Source organism: Cariama cristata, unplaced genomic scaffold, assembly GCF_000690535.1.
Source record: "Cariama cristata isolate BGI_N322 unplaced genomic scaffold, ASM69053v1 scaffold12975, whole genome shotgun sequence".
Taxonomy (NCBI): Eukaryota; Metazoa; Chordata; class Aves; order Cariamiformes; family Cariamidae; genus Cariama; species Cariama cristata.
The window spans coordinates 120,882-139,901 of NW_009619325.1; the positions used below are offsets into that span (position 1 = coordinate 120,882).

The following is a 19,020-nucleotide window of genomic DNA, read 5'->3' on the forward strand; positions in this document are numbered from 1 at the left end:
CGCTCTTCCATATGACATACGTTCTTAGAGGATGAAATTTCTAAGGCGAATGAAAAGTGATACAAGTGTCCACTCTTCTTAAAATGCATGAAACCACAGTGCCTGAATCCCCTAGACAGCTCTGGAAATTGCAGCTATATAGTCTCCATATATTTCAATAAATTGCTGAGTGTGCACAAGTTGTACATTCATGTGTGTAACCTATCAACAGGTGCTTTTCTACTTCAAATAATATGTTTCAAATGAAATGGTAATCATAAACTATATAAGTAAACGTCACAGAGCTGTTTATTCTGATCACGTTAAATATTAATTTATAAGAAGACACGTAGATATGCATCTTGCTTAAAGCGGCTGTACATTCTAATTGTTTCCTCTCTTACTTTGGGAGGGATAAACATCTTGCAGGCCCTAACTCCTTTGGGTATGTGATTAGCATCTTTAGAAATCGCACGAAAGATTAAGGTGGTGAACTCCCATGAGCAAAAGCGTAAGATTGAGACTGTAATTAGGGCACTGATAAGGGAATATTAGCATAGAGTTTGATGATAAAACGGAAGTGTGATATTTCAGCTTGCTGAATTATTTTTTTTATCACTCCAACTGTTTGAGGGTGGTTTTGGGAAATGAAATGGGAGAGCTTATGATGGATATTTTGCATAACAGAATGATTAATGCTGTAAGAAGAGTTGAAGTGATTTATAATATATGTGGCTTCTGAATTAGTAGCCATGAGGGATACTTTCAAAGACTGGTAGAAAAGCACAATATACAACCAGTAAGTTAGTTAAAGAGCAGCTAAATTATATGTAGTCAAGAATAGTAAAGATAGGGGAAATGTATAATTTTTTGCACAGATTATATGTTAACGCCAAGTAAATTACATTGTAAAATAGAAAAATATGCCATTTATTTGGATACTATAGCTCTTTGTCAGGTTTTAATTTCGTTTATGTGTGTGGTTAGGAAAAATGTTCACATCGATGAAATTGATGACCAAGGTTTTGATACCCTTCTCTTGGAGGGTAGCACTTGGCTCTTTGAGTAATTTTATTAAAGTCTGGTGAACATTAGTAGTGACTTGAAAATCCCACCCTTGCCGGCATCTGTGAGGAAAGCTGATAACCAGTGGGACATGCCCCCATCCTGCTCTTCTCTGTCATATCTACAATGAAGCCAGTGATGTGTCAGTCCAGCTGAGAATCTATTTCTAATGCAAAAATCAGAAACAAGCTGGATGTTAGAGCTATAAAAGCTATGTACTCTTTGGAGTAAGAGCTACGAACCAGGGCATACAGACTTTCTATGCAGCCTATGATAACAGAGGTCCTTTACTATGTCTGTGCAAGAGCTCTTTTTCAGTTGAAGATTTCTGTTCGGAGAAGTCGGTTAAGTGTACTTGTTGGCATAATAAGTCCCCAAAAGAGCTAGAAAAGAGCTGACCTTGAAAAAATTAGTATGCTGTATTCTGATACTGAAGTTGTACCCTTGAGGGGAAGATGGATAGTCTGCTGCAATGCTTTTTAACTGTGATTGTGCCTCACTTCTCTCTTGTCCCTTCACAGGAGCTCCAGAAAGCGTGGCATGTCCTTTGCATCTGCTTTTCTGCTCAGTTTATCAAACGGGCACATTTCAGGGTTGAAATGGGCTGGTCAATGGGCAGAATGACGTTTGGGGAGTTTGAAGTTGCCGATGCTGTACTTTGATTGACTGAGTATTTCTTCGGTGTACTTGCATGAGTTTCTTGATCTGCCCTTTGCCAAAACAGGAGAAAAAATTTCCCTGTGTCAGTGGGATGTTGCGAGGTCCATTAGCGGGTTTTAGGAGCTCTGCTGCTATTTCTGTTAGTCACTTTAGATGGAAAAAAACTAAGACTGGGTGGACATTTATCTTGGATGCTCATTAGCTGGTGAAAAAGCATCTATTCCTCCTTGTTTTCTCACAAGTTGTGCCCTGGCTGTTCATCTGTGCTTTTCCCAGGTGAGGTGGTGCTTCTGGTCCCAATGCCGGCAGATGGCCCAGCAGACTCCTGGCAGCTTTTGCCTGATGGAAGAGCAGCCTCACCTACAACCTCTTTTACCCAGCAGGACATCAACGAAGGCATTGTGTGGTACAGGCACTCTGGATCTGAAGTAGAGAGTGACTCCTTCCAATTCCAGGTGCTCCTCATCATATTCACAGGGGGGTCACACAGCAGTTCTGCTGGCATTTTTCTCTGAGATTACTTAGTCCGCCGTTCCCTGTATCTTGTGATCCAAAGTTTTAATAGGTACACATGGACGAATGCATACATGCCCACATAAATATGTGTGTAAATATATATTTGTATTTACATACAGACTTATGTGTGAGTAGGTGAGTGTTGCTTGCCTGTAGATGAATCTGCATGTGCTTATGTGCCAGGGTGGATGCAACCCATCATCATATTCATGAGAGACTCTTACTGATGCACAAGAGAGCTTTTCCTGCGTGTGGATCCCCAGGTTTTAATCTGTGACAGTGGAGCCAGCCAGCCAGCTACCCGCAATGTTGAGCCACGTGCAATGGCATTAACCTTCTGGATGTCAAATCGCACGCCGTATTGCAGATCAGGAGAAAATTGTCTTCCAAGTAGTACCTAATATTTAAGCTATTAAACTAATAGCTGACCTGATTTTCTGTAGAACAATTCCATCTCAGGCAGGAAAGGGTTTTGTAGAAAAGCAGTGGCGTTATCCTGGTGCCTGCTAGCTTGTCTAAGCAGGAAAGCTCTCTGAGATCAAGAGTCCCCAGAGTGAATGGGCAAACAGATCTGCACTTCTACCTTCCACAGGATGAAACCAGCAGGCTTGTAACATCCCATCAGCATGGCACAGTGCATCCAGAGACTGATCTTGCTGTGACAGTGATCCCTTCTCCACTGACTTTTTGCCTGTAGGGTAGGATTGTCCCCTGGGGACATCCTACTGCTGTGCTTGGGCTTGCTTTTGGGAAAGAAATAGGAACAGGAAATGTTTTTTGCCTGGCAGTCCTTAGAAGAGGTAACAGAGCAGGTAACAGAGACGGTGACTCCCACCTATCTTGTAACCTACTGTCTGCTTTCTACCACCCTTCTTTGAGATGAGGCTGGTCCCAGGGGACAAGGGAAAAATGGGGAGGTGGGTCCAGGTAGCCACACGTTTGGCTGTCCTAGAGATCCTCCAGCTGGGTGCTGAATCTGCGTGAGGGGATCCTTACAGAGGTCCTCTGACCTACGCTCTCCTAAGTCATCCCTGCGATCCAGAGCTCTGTGAAAGGACTTCTCCGTGCAAGGTGTGTTACTGCAGCTCATATCCTGACCATTTTGATGCCCCATTTGCAGTTCAGATAGGCTGTTTGACCCCTTGAATACTGCATGGCAAATACATCGCCCTCTCATAAAACCTGTAGTGTTTACTAAAAGTGTAAAGTGTTCTGAGTGCCTTTTTTAAGATTGTTTGTTTTGCAAGCCCCAAAACCAAGGCACCCTCCTACTTTCTGCAGTCCCTAAGCTAATAATTTAATTTTTGCTATAGAGTACTTCTTGCAAACAGACAAAAAGGTACAAATACTCCCCAGCAGACGTAATACTAAAATAAATCCCACTTCCCCACAGGTTTAACAGCCATAAAATTCCTCAGACAGGTCCTTGCTGTTTGCTTGGAAGGTTTAACAGCCTCCCATAATGCTAAGCCTACATGAACACTTGCATGCAGTATTTGTTACATCTGGTTTACAAGTCAGAAGCTATTACTGTAGCACCGGAGAGGCAATTAAGGTAATTTCTAAAGTAATTAACATAAGTGATAATGAGGAATTTGTGAGCATCAATGTTGAACAAGCTAATCTTTAGCTTAATTGCTACATTCCTCTTACAGAGTATGCATTTTGCATGAGTTAAATGTTTGGTTTTAGTATCTTAGAGCAGTAGCAATAATTGTACAGACAGCCCTGCTGAGAAGGGAACCCACGGTTGCCTGGGTCACATCAGGAGACCATGACACATCCGTCTGAGTCTTGAACCATGGGTTGGGGCATCTCAGAAAGGGCCAACACGTTTTCGTCGGTATTTTGTCAATTGCCATTCGGATGACAGAAACTCAGAACAGGTCCAGCAAATGACTAAAATAATTTCATTCATTTCAGCTGAGCGTGCATTTTTATGCATTTTATTGACATTAAGCTTGTCCTGAAGTCCGTTGTTGCTCACAAAGTGCTCTGTTGAATTCAAGTACAAACTTCCATACCTACTGAAGGATAAAGCTGTAACTGAGTCTTAACAAAGAAGAGGGCTGTATTTCTTTGGGTGCTTGCCTTATGTCAAGATTGCTGTGAACATTTGCAAGCTTATCTCTAGGGGATGGTTTTGGTCCTTTGCATTTTTACAAATTTAGTATTATTTGTTTTATGTCATTACTCCAGGTTTGCTATTATCAGTTAGATACCGTTGACTTTGGTGTTATAGTGGCATATGGAAAATTTTTATAGCTCTCGGTGAAACAGGAGCACAGCCTGTCTTGGAAGATGTTGTAATCACAGGGAGTCACTGCCAAGGCAGTGCCATTATTAAAAGACCAGTTATTTTCACCTTGTCAGCACAACTGGTGGTCATTTTTAGGGTGGGAGGAAGGTTTAAAAACCCATTATTTTTTCTATTCCTGTGATAAAAAGTTCCACTAAGCTGCACAGACAGTTGGAGTAAAATTCAGCAAAACTATGGCAGTGACTGAGGGAAGCAGAAATGAACAGCAGGTAGGGAACTGACATACAGATATCTTTCTAAATGTTAATTAAGAGGTAAAGCATTTCTAGATTGTACAGGCCATCATGGAGAAACTGGTTACTATTTAAAGGCCATGGTTTCCATCAACTACCATTCATGTATGCTTTGGGTTGGTATCTACTGGAAAGGTGTGTCTTTGCCTTCCCAGACCAGGAGGAGAGGAGAGGGAAAGTATGGAACCGGCCTAGAAGTGCAGTGGTGTCCTCTGTCAGGTACGTATCCATTCATGTGATCTTTCCTTCCCAGGTGTCCAACTCTGCCAGTCCACAGACCAGCTTGAAAAGCCACGTGTTCAACGTTGCTGTTCTCCCACAGACACCCCGAGCACCTCAGCTTTCCCTCGGCTCCTCTTTGCACATGGCGGTAAGTGTGAACCAACACCACTGACTGATAGTTTCTGTATTCCCACTCTTCTTGCAGCAGTGCACAGTGACCAGAGCCTTGCATAGGCCAGTAACCACTGACTGTTGATTCCTGTATTTGGTATTGTCCGTGCTATTGTGCTTGATTCAAAGATTGAATTAAATCTACAGAACAGGGTATGTGCACCGGATAAATAGCTGGAGTAGAAATGGGGAAAAAAAGACAGGCTAGAAGAGTAAATGGCAGGGGACAGGGTGGAGAAAATACCCATAAAAAGTTGAAAAACTCAGTATTAAAAGTGATGAATGTATAGACTGTAAAGGAGAGGGAGAGAGAGAAGAAAAAATGTGTTTAACATCTTTTTATAGAGTTCTTACCCTTTCCTGAGAAGCCATTAGGAAGGCAAGAGTGAAAAACTGTGGGTTAGAGAGACTGTAATGAATAGATCTTGCCACTGTAAACTTTGTCAGAACTGTACTGTTTTCATCCATCATTCTGACATCAGGAACACAGACTATAATGTTTGTGGAGAGCATTCAGACAAGCCCATTTTATCTGCATCCGTGGAACTTAATTACCTTTTCTTGCAGCATCAACTCTGGGAATGACTGCTTTGATAAGAGTGGTCCCTCTAATGTAGTTATTTCCCTGACTGTGTTAATTGAAAAGATGACCTCAAAGTTTAGTTGGTTTTGTGAGCTCTCAGATTTTGATGTGTGCCTTCTCCATGTGTCCCCATCACATATGTGGGTGAAGTCGAGCCTTCCCTTCTACTTCTCCTGTTCTTTGATTCTGTAGGGAGGGATCCTGAGTGCATGAGCTAGAGGGGAGCTTCCAGGCTCTGCGCCCAAGTCACCTGTTGGGATGCACAGAGAGCCAGAACCCTAGAGACAGGGAATTTGATTTAGACATCACTTTGGCCTCATAGTTTTGTTGTGGTCTAAGGGCCTTTCAGAGGGGGACCAGGATCATAATCCACTGAGCACTAGTCCTGAGCTAAGTGAGACAGGGCAGGCTGTGGTGAGAAAGCAGAGATGAGGACTTGGAAGAAACATGAACGGAGCTGAGGCCAACCCTTCAGGCAGGAGCTGCCTGAAGGGAGAGGGAAAGCTGGGTCTACAAGCTTGAACATAGCATGCAGTCATCTTTGCCATTATTCATTCCTGATGATTTATTTAGAGCATGTACGGTGCCAGCAGTATGCTCAGCGTTATCAAACAGAAATCCTGTGCCCTTGGGCGCTCCCTGACAGACAAAAGCACCCTGAGAGGCCCACACAGTGCAGGAGAGCAGATGTGGCAGAACCTTCTAAGGGGAGGCGAACGACTTCTAAGCCAGCTCAGCCTGCCAGGCACAGGACCAGGAAAGGCCACAGGAAGCAGTGGGAGAGGGATTAGTGAAAAGTCCATGACACAATGGCCTTGTCAGGGTTTAAAATAGTGGTGACTTTTCACGGGCAATGATAAAACATGCTCAGAATGCTACTTGGACCAATAGCCAGCGATGTATCTCTCTGCTCTTGACTTTTTGTTGTTGTCATTATTGACAAAATTGATGGGAGAGATGTCTGGCTGAGCCATGCAGTGCTGGATTTTATAGCTAATTACACACCACAAAATTCAATAGTGCCATAAAATACATTTCATTGAGGGGCGCCTCGCAACCTGCAAGTCCTACCTTTGGGAGAGACAAATAGGCCTTGGAGGCAACTATGAAGCAACCATAACCTTAAATCTTTTCATCATAAAATTGCACTTCCTTTCATCAACATGATTGAGTTCTGTTCATTCGTCTTCAAACTCCTTCAGAATTAGACTGGCTTCTCAGCTGAAGAGCAAGCAGAAAATATTAAGTCTTCCCATACCTATAGTCTTGTCTTTGAGTGTCCTACTGAGAAAGGTCAGAGAAAATTTGGTGGCTTTTTGGCAGTTAAACTGGACATAACATCTATACTATTTTTTCTTCAGTCACATTACCCATTTCCCCCATATTGGTAGAAGGAGCCTGAGCTTTGCTCTAGCTGGATACAAACTGAGATTGTGTTTGTGAAGGAGAGAGAATTTGTGGTCTTATAGAGGTGCTACTCCCTTCCCTTCCTGACCCTACCCTACCCTATAAAAGCGACACCACTGTTAATTTAAAGCCTGACATTTATATACAGAGCTGTATATAGCAGTGCTGATAATGCAAATAAACTCTGTGGCTTTTGGTTCCAGTTAGATATGTGACACTGTCACATCTAAGAAGGACTGACAAGGTTTTATTTACTGCTTCGCAACAGTCGTTCATAGACTGTGGTTTCTCCTCTGATGTGTTTGGGTGAAAAACACTGGAGAGAGATGAACTGGGGTTTCGGTGGCATTTGTGGTGTACTGAGCTGTTGTCAGGAAATCTCACCTTGCCAGTGTCCAGGCCAGTGTCCAGTCTGTGACCCAAGGCCAGCAGAATGGGACAAAGGTTTGACAGAGTGGCCATACGGGTGTGTAACTGGCACGATTCAGTGGGCTACACTTGATGTGCCCAGTGGAAAACTGTACTTTATTCCTGAACCTGATCATTTCATGTTCCAAAGCAGATTTATTAATTGTGTGTATCCTTAATGTAGCTTGTTCTCTCTGTATTTTGTTTGTGATTATGAAGTGAGCTGGATGCTCTTCATACCCAGCTGAACTATTATAATTCAGTGACTTCTCGTAGCTGTTAATTCCGCAGGATTAAGGTTCATGAACACATGCAAGTTAACTGCTTTTGTGCACTTAAGTCTGTTCATGCAGCACTGTAATTCCTGCAACACACTGCCCGCCTTTGGCTAATGATAATCTTGTAATGGAAGGATCAGAACATTTTCAGACAGATTTAAAACAAAAGGGAAAGCTTTGGTTCCTCTGTCTTCCAATGGAAATGGCTGAGTCATTTTCAGGATTTCTTTTAAAAGCAAATCTAGTCCAGCCACATCAGACTATACCAGAAAACTATGTAGGCAATGAATTATATCTTCATCCAGGGAGTTTTTGATCAAATTAGAATTTCCTTTATCTCTTCTTAGTTCCTGTAGGTCTCAAAAGAAACTTCTCCACCTGTGAGTGTGGAAGTTGTGCATCTGCAGGGGACAGAGAACACTAAAACCACTGCTGCTTTCCTGGACAGCCTGAAAATGGGGATAAACCCATAGTTTTATGAAGGAGGAGGTGTTTGTCTCTTTGTCATAGGTTTGTTAGCCCCTTCTGATTCTCCAGAAAGGACTTTAACAGAGGCGGACCTGTATAGAGCTGTCTTCTGTTCAGCATGATAGTACCCAGCTTCTGAGTTACACATTTGGTTTGGTTTACAGATCAGCTGAAACTGAATTTAGGTGGCCCATAGGACTCTAGCAAATTTTACTCATTGTCAAGCTTTACTGCCCTCTGTAATCTCATCCCAAATAGTCCCTATTCTGTACAAGTCTGAGAAACTTGGTAAAGGTTCATCCCATCCTTTCCCTGTCAGTTTTAGGTCTAAGAACTAGGCCTTTAAATTCAAAGACTCTCTTATCTTTAACTATAGCAAAGCAAATTCTCTTTCAATGCATTTTTGGGTGAATCTTTCCATGTCTCTGGCCTTGATGCTCATGGTCTAATGTGTTTATTGAGGTGCTGGAGGACCGTGTGACAGTGATTGAGCCCCATCACCTCTCCTTTGTAGACCCGGAGACTCCCAGTGAGAAAATCCTGTTCAACGTGACTGTCCCTCTTCTTCCTGGCCAAGGCAAGTGTACCTATTCAGAACATGGCAGCTTGCTGCTGAATTAATTGCCATGCTTTCTAAGCTCATCTAATTTTTCCCATAGAGTATCATCATTCTGTGGAGGCATCTGTTAATCTGTTCAACCTCCTTTAGCTTTCAGACACCTAGTTCCTTAACCTGATTTCTTTGGCTTGTTTAGGAGTAAGCCGCAGAGCTTGAACAGTTTCTTACTATTCTCTGGAATATATTGAATGTTGTACCCCATGGCTTTCTGCTTTCCACCTCTCTAGTGAGAGCTATTTGAAGAAATGACTAAGTGAGGAATCTCTGTTTAATTTCTCATGTCCCAAGAACCCATCCTCGATGCAGTTACAGCCATCTGACTCATTCAGGAACCACTGAAGATGTAAAAAAAAGTACCTGGGGAAAGAAAAAGCAGCTGTGGCCTTTTGTGTAGTGTTTTAAGAATACAATTGATTCCTCCTGTTAATACTGAGCTCTCTGCCTCCATAGGTATCGTGGAGCATAGAGACAGGCCTCTCTCCCCAGTCAGATATTTCACCCAAGCAGATATAAACCATGGCAAGATTGCTTATCGTCCGCCAACTGCCGCTCCTCACTTGAGAGAGATCATTGCGTTCTCTTTTGCGGGTAAGAAACTGAAACTGGATGCTCTTTGTAGTGCCTTGTCAGACTGGTAGAGGTACCTGAACTGGTGGTCTTCTTCCAGTCCTGGAATGACTTCATGTTTGCATCCATACTTGCAAGGGCATGGGGCTTCAACAGTACAAAGGAAGTAGGAATCTGCCTTGGAGGGGTGTACCAAGAGTTCACCCGTTTCCTGTGACTTCAACAAGATTTTCCCCTGTGGTTTGCTATAGCAACATTCAGTGAATTATGGGGATATGGCAGTGTTCACTGCAGCATTTAGCTTTGCCAACGCTAGTACTGGATGCTGTGCTGGGCAAACTGCTGATCTGCTGTGTGGTTAGGAATTGTTGCCCCTCCCATGCTTGAGGTCGTTGATGCACTGGGGCTTTAGTCCTTGAGATTGAGACTAGAATTGATGAGTATGAACTGAATCAATTTAGCTAGGATATTAGAAGATTTCTGCCATCAGAGGAGTAACAATCTAGAGCAGGAGGTAGAGGGGCAAAAGCAGGACAAACTTGAAGTGTGTTTGACCAGTTGATGTAGAGGATTGTGTGATGAAGTGGCAGTACGTGGTAGATACAGTGCTATGCATCACCATGCGCTCCACTGATATCAAGAGGAGCTTCACTTTTTGGAGGAGGGGATAACATGTTATGTCTCATTACCTGAAGCAAAGACAAGGAAAGAGACATGGTGAGGAAAGACTCCAGTCTGGTTGAATGTCAGCACTTGCTTTCTCCAAAAGTTGTTCAAATCCACATCAGCATGTGCTTTCCTGTCCTGACCACAATTACTCTGTGCTTGTGTTTGTCCCGTCAGGTCTCCCAGAGTCAGTGAACTTCCGATTCACAGGTATGTGAACCATTTGCTCTTTCCTGGCCAAAGCAGTTTTTATCCTTGTGCCCTTCAAATTGCCTGTCACTCCTTGGCCTTTCTTCTGCTGCAAGCACACCTACGGGAGCTCAGGAGTTTCTGGAAATGCACATGCCTGAAGAATGTTAATTCATCTGTGTCCCAACAGTATTTTGTAGGAGCTAAGCTGCGGCTTGGTAGAGGCATCTTCTTCTGGTAGTTGCCTGGAATCTGTCCTAAAAGCCTAATTCATTCCTGTTTTCCCTCAATGTGAACAAGGACATTGGAGTTTTACCCTGGTTTGTTTTTTTAATACAGCATGGAAACATTTCCGCAATTAAATTGCTACTAATAAGCTGCTTGCTTGTTTAACACATCTTTCCCTTTCCATGTGCTTTCTAGCACAGATATGCAAAGTGATCTACCAGCAAGGAGAAGTCCATGTTCTGACTTATGAGCACACTTAATAGATATATGGAAGAGAGTATGTACACATGCACACACACAGACTTTTAGAAGTTACGTTTGTCTTGCTTGGAGTTGAGTTAGCAGCCAAGGTAAATGCTCTTGGCAGGTGTACATTGTGTGTGTATGTCCATAGACAAAGATGTAGATTGACAAGGTGGGAGAGAAGTCAGCGATGTGGGGTGGTGATTTTGTACAGAGAGGTGAATTTCCTTGAAAGCACATCCCTACACTCAGATGTGGTTTTTGTCTGTGTCTAGTGTCTGATGGAGAACACACAACCCCAGAGATGGTGTTTGTCATTCATTTGCTCTCTGCGGAGCAGCAACCTCCAGTCTTCCAGATCACAGCTCCGTTCTTGGAGGTTGCCCAGGGGGGCAAAGCCACCATTGGTGAGTAGGGTACAAGGGACAGGGTGCAGAGCTCAGCCTGGGGCACAGTGTTTATTGCCAGGAGGCCACATGGATGGAGCAGAGGAGAGTTTTGGTCTCACTCACCTCTGTCTCTTTAGCTAAGGAGCTGTGCTTGTGCAGGTGTAGCAGCAACCACTGAGAAAACTGTGCAGTGGTGCCTCAGAAAAGCGCCTGGGGATATGGCAGTACTCCTCCGGGATATGGCAGTACTCCTCCAGCACATGGCAGGTCCGTTCGTTGGCTGAGACAGGGGAGAGTCGGATCAGGGACCTGCTGCTCCTCTACTTTTTCCTTCTTAGGCTGCTCTGCAGTTGCTGAACTACTGGTTTAGTGGTGTGATCTGGTGCACTGGGTTGTTTAGGATAAGCCGCTTGTGTTGGGAGGTTTTCTGGGGTTTTTGTAGATACCCTCCTGCTATATGAACATGTGCGCACCTCTCTTAAGCTGAGGGTTTGCATAGCTGTCATTTGTGAGCCATACTAGCAATAAGCTCTCTGATACAACCTCTGATCTCAGCATCATCAGGGGACTAATTATTTCCATGAAACCGGCAAGCTCTTGGGCTAGGGCAGCTCTAGAATTATTTTACTTTTCACATACTGAGTGAATTACAGTTTTTTGACTCCATTCGCAAGATCACATCACAAAACCTAACGGATATTCCCAGCGTAGTGTCTGAGGATGCTGAAGCTGTGCTCTCTTTCCCCGGCACAGGGATCCAGTTAGCCGTGAGCGACACAGATACAGCTCCCGAGGGTCTTTTCTTTGAGCTGGTGAAACCTCCCCATCGTGGCATTGTGCTCAAATACAGCACAGGCGGGCAGGAGCGCATGAGAGCAGGTGAGTTGAGCAGAAATCTTCCTCAGCACAGGAGAGGGGTCAGCGTGTGCCTGTCCACATAGCTGGTTTAGTTGACCAGGAGGAGACAGATGCCTCTGGCAGATATGGCTGCATCCACAAGTGTGTGAATTTTCTACCTGGAAGTGTGTGACTGCAGGAGAGAGTGCCTGAAAGACATTTTCCCATTTGTTGTTTAGCTCCTGGCTGAGTCAGCACGTTTCCTGTACCAAGTATGTGTAGGCTAGTTGACAGTCACTGTATTGTGATACCTGTAGCCAGCTGCTAATCAAAAGGGATGTTTTGTTTTACATGGCAAGTTGTATCTGAAGTAATTTAGTGAAGTAACATAGTGGACATTTCTACTGAAGTCCGTGTAAACCTGTTGTGATCCAGCAGTCGAAAGGTCTTGTGGAGTTTCTGTTGATTTTGGTGGCAGCAGTTTCCAGGGTGTGATCAGATAAGCAAATATTATCTGTAGGAGAGACATGCAAGCAGATGTGTAGAGGGAAGCCTTATCTAGCTATGACAGGCATGAGCTTACAAAGCGGCTGGGAAGAAAGGAGGATCTGTGCACTCCCTGAGAATCATGAAGAGTCACTGGGTCTGTGAAACTGTGAAGGTTACAGCTTTTCCTCTGCCCTGCATACATACTAGCTCCTTAATAAATGTCTTCATAACTCACATCCCTGTAAGGATGGTATTAAATGCCACTTTAGAACATGATTAAGTCTTTTGCTAAAATGGGGTCTTAGGTCATTTGAATTGGATTGGTGCTCTGAACAGAGTCTTTCTGATTTGTGCATTTTCTTTCTGGGAAGGTGACACCTTCACCTATGAGGACGTCACTCGAAATGCTCTGCAGTACGTGCATGATGGTTCAGCGGCAGCAGAGGACAGCATGGAAATCTCTGTCACCGACGGTGTCACCACAGTGACCACAGTGCTGAGGGTGGAAGTGTCACTGCTGGATAACAACGGTCCACAGCTGGCCCCAGGCTGCTTGTTGGCAATCACCGTGGCTAGTAAAAGCTCTGTGACTCTCTCTCGATTGCACCTCGCTTATATTGTAAGCTTTCATCTGTTTCTAAACCCAGTGCATGCTGCCAGCCTCCCTTTCCTTATCCCCCCACAGACCCGCCGCCACATACACCTCTCTGCCATCAGTGTGGATTCTTGGTAGAGAGCTTTGAGTTTTGACTGTGTCCTGACTACTGCTGCCAAAAAGGGGATAACGGACTCTTTCATCCAGCAGGGTTTTAAGGCTATCCCTCTTTGACTTCAATAGAGGTGAACTGCCATGCTAAACATGAGATCCGAGTTAATCCCAGATTTTTGTATCAGACAGACTTGCTAATAAAGCACATGGATTTGCTAAGTGGTAATCCCTTGAAAACTTCAGCCCCCTCACCCTCCTTCCAAAATTGCCTGGTTCTTTTTCTGGGCACATTTGAAGGGGGGAGGTTTAAGCAACCCAAGATGCTGCACTCCTTGGTAGCTTGGAGCTGGTCCCGGGGGTTGCGTGTTGGACAAGAGTTATCCTGCTGGTGAAATTCAGAAGAAAGGTGTTTTACTCCTTGCAGATGATTTAGCAGCAAATGCACTAGCAGTGGATTTCAGGTATGCAGATGCGTTCCCCTTAGGGGGGAGAGATTGCAGTGCACGTGTGAGGCTGGAGAGACCTAAGGTAGTGACTGTCAGAGAGATGATGAGGGAACTGAAGCGGGTGAGGTAGGATAAGAAGGCAGATGAATGTTTTTTCCAAGGGATCAGTCTGGATACAAGTCTGGGGTCTGTCATGTTCTCCTCTTAAGGAGGAAGGCTGACAAGTGAGCTGTTCAGGTTTAATCTGAGTAAGAGAACAGTTAGGGAAAAGAGGATTTCATTCCTGACCCATATGCTGAGAATATGATGATTTCTGCTTTCAATCTTATCTTTCAAGCAACCAACAAAAACTTTTAGAAGGCAGATGATATCTGAGTTATGTTATCATAAAGTTGATTGTACTTAATGTAGTTAAAAAGAGCCAAAATTGGCTTTTAGTTTAATGTGAATCTGGCATTTCTCCACATTAACCTTTGTTTTCCTAAGAACTGAACTTAGTTCTGTGCCTCTTTCTGAAGCATTGATGGGCAACAGTTACTCCCTGTGCCAGCTATCAGCTAAATTTTGACTCACTTTATCTGCAGTGAGGAAGAATGTATTACATAAATGGTCCAGTCCACTGAGAGTGTAAAGTAATTCAAAACCAAAAATATCAGGTTTATGTCTGGGAGATTGTGTTGGTGTGATACAAGAACACAAACAATATCTTTCTAAGCTGAGAGAAAGTTAAAATACGTTTTGTGGTAGATTCTGAAAATGTCAACCCAATTGACTCTCTTCTCATCAATAGAACTTCATTTAATATTCATCAGCTGTGGATCTGACCCAGCTAGCTTGATATATATATTTCCCTATAAAACATTTAATTCCTCCTTCCATTTTTAGTGGAGAGAAACAAAAGCTAATCTTGTCTTGTTTTGATTTGGTTTGTTTCTTTATGTTTAGGACAACAGTTCTCCTGACTCAGAGATAAGAATCCAGTTAATATCTCCGCCTGCATATGGCACCCTCTTACGGATGTCGGGCTCTCATGATGAAGAGCTTTCCAAGGTTTATAATTTCACCATGGAAGACATCAACAGCCAGAGGATCAGGTATCAAAGAGCTATTCTCCTTCAAGCCATGCCAGTTAAAAGCTTGGTGGGCTTTCCACAGGGGTCTCTGGGCTATATTATGTTAGTACAATGTATCAAAGGTATTTTTTTCCTTTCTTGGCTCATGTATCCTATGAGGTTATGTATGAGAACATTTCCTGTGTGCAGAATTAGGTGTTTATGCATGTCTGAAATGCCAGTAGTTGATGTAGCTTCAAATTATGGGACATTTTTCTGTGTCTGCAATGTCATGGTGATACTTTAGGTAGGCAACACCTAAAACAGTGATTTAAAAGAACTCAGGGAATGAATGTGATAGAGAGTTGGGAAATGAAATACCACCTCTCTTTCAAGGGGTGTGCGTTCACCTCTAAATGCAAGGATGAAATGTATTTTCCTGACTGTCAGTGAGGCTGCGTGACCCGGATTGTGTTGTGACTTTCACAGCTACTCCACCACGTTTGAGACCAGCAATCAGCCAGTTACGGACATCTTCCACTTCGCTGTTTTCGATGCTGATAACAACCGACTTGACAGACAGATGTTCACCGTCACTATCACACCTGCCCAGACACTGCCATCACTCATTGGTTTTGCTGACCATATCACTGTAAGTGGCTGCTCGGGATACTAGGAGCAGTGACAAGAATGTCTTAGATGTGAGGAATTGAACAGTTTTCCTGGACTGAGGGGAAATCACTGAAGAAACATGGTGTGGCACATGCAATCCTATGAGTGCGAAGGGTTAACAAATTACTTGGAGGCCAGAGGAGGCTGAGAGTATGGTTGCATCCCTGAACCTCGTCTGCTTACATCTGTTCTAGTCAGGAGCTGAATTCTCCCTAGGGTATCCTGTTGGTATCAGTGGAACAAGGCTGACTTATCCCTGTTTAATATTTCGTCCCGTATTTCACCAGCTTGTGTGTAAAAGATGAGCCAAAGACAAGTCTGAAAACATCTGGTGCTTTGGATTCATACACAGCATTTCAGATTCCTTATCAAAACCTTTTGAATTCATTTCTCTCTTTGCCAGCTTTGCATTCCTCCTCCCTTGCCTTCAAAAGGCTCCTCACCAAGAAATGCAGATGTCCCGTTCCAAGAGGTCAGCATGACTCTGCCAGTTCTCTTCTTGCCCTGATAAAGCACTCACAGGCTCCTCCTGGGGACCAGGGAAGCTTTGTTCTTCCCATCCCACCTCACCTCCCAGCTGATTTCATGCTTAACAGATCTAGGGGAGGATGGGACAGAACTTCAGAGACCAGGCAGGCCTGTTCCTTAGAGGCTTACTTCTTCAGTAACAATTCATGTGTTGCTTTGTGTTGTGTGCGTTGGTGGTAGTTTTGTCATATGCTTTTGCATTCCAGGTGGATGAGGGGGGCAGGGTCCCACTGCTGGCTCATCACCATTTAGCTGCTGATTATGATACTGCTGCCAAGGAAGACCTGAGGGTCACAGTTATCACTCTACCTATGTATGGCTACATTGAAAATGCAAAGACAGGTAAACTGCTTGACTGTCTCTTCTTCCTCCTGGCTGATGAAAGGGAACGTAGGAATTGCCATACTGGAGCACATTCTAATCTCTCTCACCACAGTTCCTCTGTGCAGTGCTGGTTGGCATCAGTTGATCATAAAGAGCTCATAAGGTCAGCGTTACAAGATAAACTGTCTCTGGGGAGCATTTCCTCCTGATTTGTGTTTGTTGGAGACTGGCCTACATTGTGAGACTGGGGCATTAAAAGCTTTTTCAAGCCCATGTGTTGTATTTTCATCATGCTTTGTTTTGGCTGTCCTTGTTTCACACAAAAAACTTTGCTAAATTCCTCTCAATGTCCCAGCAAGCTTTAAGGCTGTTTGAGCTGTGGCAGAGCATGACTGGTAACGTTCTCTTATCTGAATGTATTATCAAGAAAAGGCAGGATTTATACTATATTGTCCACAAATGTTCATCCAGGAGACGAGACTTGTCTGCTTAATCCTATGTACGGTCCTAACAGGAGTGGCATGTATCATTTTACTTAAATCATAACTTGCCCTTGTAAAATATCACTGTGGGTTGGCCCATGTCGTGGCTTGTTACAACAGTGATTACCTTTCTTCTGGAGAGCACAGGTTGCTAACCACTACGCATCATCCCTTCTAATGGTGTCCTATGAATGAGCTCCAGTTTGTGCCATTTTGGTAGTGGTGAACCTCTCTCCTTGAACAGGCAACGGCTGGGTGATTTTCTTGGGTATGACTTAGTTTTGCAGGGTGAAGCTTGATGTAGAGTTTGTATTGAGGCCAGGTGGCACATTAGCCATTGTCTCATCTCTAAAGAAAGCCTAAGTAATTCTGGAATGTGGGATCGCTTGTACTACACATAAAACTGCAGCTTCCCTAATGCCTACTCTAATGCAGCAGATGTTGCTTTCTACAAAGGTCACAAGATGCGTGAAAGCCGTGTTGTAGGATTGAACATCCTTCTGCACCCTTCGCAGTGTGCCATTCTCCTAATCCTGCTGCTTTTATTTTTAGTTTATCAGTAAATGGAACATCCTTTCACTAGTGGTATTCTGGTTTGCAGGTGAGAATTTTGGCCCACAGGGTAAGTCTCCTGTGGCCACAGATGCATCCTTTTCACTTCAAGATGTTCTGGAGAACAGCATTTACTACTTCCAGAGCGTCCATGAAAGCATTGAGCCAACAAGTGATGTTTTCAGCTTTTACGTGAGCGATGGCTTCAGCCAGTCTGAGGTGCAGAGCATTAACATCACAATTCAGGTACACCTGTGCTCTCTGGCTGCCAGAGCCCTCTCGTTTGACATAGAAACACGACTTTTAACGTGCAAGCTTTGTTCACTCCTTTGTAATATGTGGAAAGGGATTTAAGGCGAGTTCCCTTCCTCCTGTCTCTTTCTTCCCCCTAGTACCGGCACATCATTCGCCTGTGATGCCAGAGAACAGTTGTGCATTGCAGCCTCTTCCCCAGGGCTTATTTCTCTGGTGCATCCTCTCTCTTAGAAGCAGCCACTATGCTGGATAGATTTGGAGGGACTAGTGTAGCCCATCAATGGATATCAGCACCAGTACTGTCATTTGGGAGCTTGTATTTCATTCAGGTGGGCAGTAGTCTTTTGCCTTTGGCCATTTCCCTTTTTTGACTGTGTGCCTTTGGATCCTGTGCAGCGGCAGAACGATGAGCCCCCAAAGATGGTGCTGGAGCCTGTCAGAGTGCCCGAGGGCTCAGGCGTGGTCGTTACCAACACCTCCCTCAACCTGCAGGACCTGGACACCCAGAACAGTGAGCTTGTCATCATGGTTAGCAAAAGTCCTGAACATGGTAAGTCCTGACAAGCTGGGGGGTGAGAGAGAGAGAGTGTGTCTTTGTGCATCCGTGTCTGCGTGTGTGTAATAGCCCTTGATGTGAGAGAGCAACTGAGCGTATTTGTATAGAGCACATTTAGTCTGTGTTTGGACCAGCAGCCACAGAGGGATTGTGCTTCAGAACAGACCTATTCTTTGAGAGTTGTCCCTCGCTGTTGGTGGGAGAGGGGAAAGGGAGACTGCATGCATTTCCCTGGGAAGTTCCTTTTTGTGGTACCTCATTTTCTATTGTGGGGTTCAGTTCCAAAGAGCTGAGCAGCTAGCATCTATCTGCAGTGATAAAGCAAGGCAGGGTGTCAAGTGAAGGCTAGGGTCAAGTTAAACTAGTGAGGGCTGTGCACCCTGTTTGAGATCTCAGGTATGTACCCAAATTCTTACTGGTTTTGGCAGTAAGCAGATAACTTCCTTCAATTTTTCCAGTAAGACTATGTCCACCTCTGTGCATCCCACTGAGAGCTGGCGCGGAAAGAGTCCCCAGCAGGCTGGGTTCTCCCCATAATTTTCGTCCATCTATTGTTTGTCAGGTCATCTCCGCAGGAGGCAGAGTGCTGCAGAGCCCCCGGAGCATGGACATATGCTGTCCATAGGCTCGTCCTTCACCTACCAGGACATTTTGGATGAGCTGATCGTTTATACTCAGAGTGGTGCAGCAGCACAAACAGATGAGTTTGGCTTCTCCATCACAGATGGTCTCTACACACAGACGGGGAGGCTGAAGTTCTTCACGGAGCTGCCGAAGAAGCAGCCACCCACCTTAGCTGTGAACAGGGACCTGCAGCTCCCAGCTGGTACGGGGAGAGGGAGGAGAATGATATTGCTTGGTATTGCTGTATGGTCCAGTCTAAACCAGTCGCTTAGCTGGATTGGCT

The 19,020-nt window shown here is 44.3% G+C and overlaps 1 protein-coding gene across 1 annotated transcript in view; it reads left to right on the forward strand.

Moving 5' to 3' along the window:
- Positions 1 to 19,020, forward strand: part of FRAS1 (Fraser extracellular matrix complex subunit 1) — a gene marked incomplete at its 5' end in the record, with an annotated part of 109,381 nt that overhangs the window by 62,852 nt on the left and 27,509 nt on the right. Inside the window, 14 exons of the mRNA XM_009701218.1 lie at positions 1,981 to 2,159; positions 5,027 to 5,143; positions 8,773 to 8,887; positions 9,380 to 9,517; positions 10,340 to 10,372; positions 11,098 to 11,229; positions 11,965 to 12,090; positions 12,909 to 13,156; positions 14,638 to 14,786; positions 15,234 to 15,396; positions 16,151 to 16,286; positions 17,352 to 17,548; positions 17,954 to 18,107; positions 18,676 to 18,939. Coding sequence (XP_009699520.1) covers positions 1,981 to 2,159; positions 5,027 to 5,143; positions 8,773 to 8,887; positions 9,380 to 9,517; positions 10,340 to 10,372; positions 11,098 to 11,229; positions 11,965 to 12,090; positions 12,909 to 13,156; positions 14,638 to 14,786; positions 15,234 to 15,396; positions 16,151 to 16,286; positions 17,352 to 17,548; positions 17,954 to 18,107; positions 18,676 to 18,939 — 2,151 coding nt within the window. The remainder of the gene's footprint in view (positions 1 to 1,980; positions 2,160 to 5,026; positions 5,144 to 8,772; positions 8,888 to 9,379; positions 9,518 to 10,339; positions 10,373 to 11,097; positions 11,230 to 11,964; positions 12,091 to 12,908; positions 13,157 to 14,637; positions 14,787 to 15,233; positions 15,397 to 16,150; positions 16,287 to 17,351; positions 17,549 to 17,953; positions 18,108 to 18,675; positions 18,940 to 19,020) is intronic.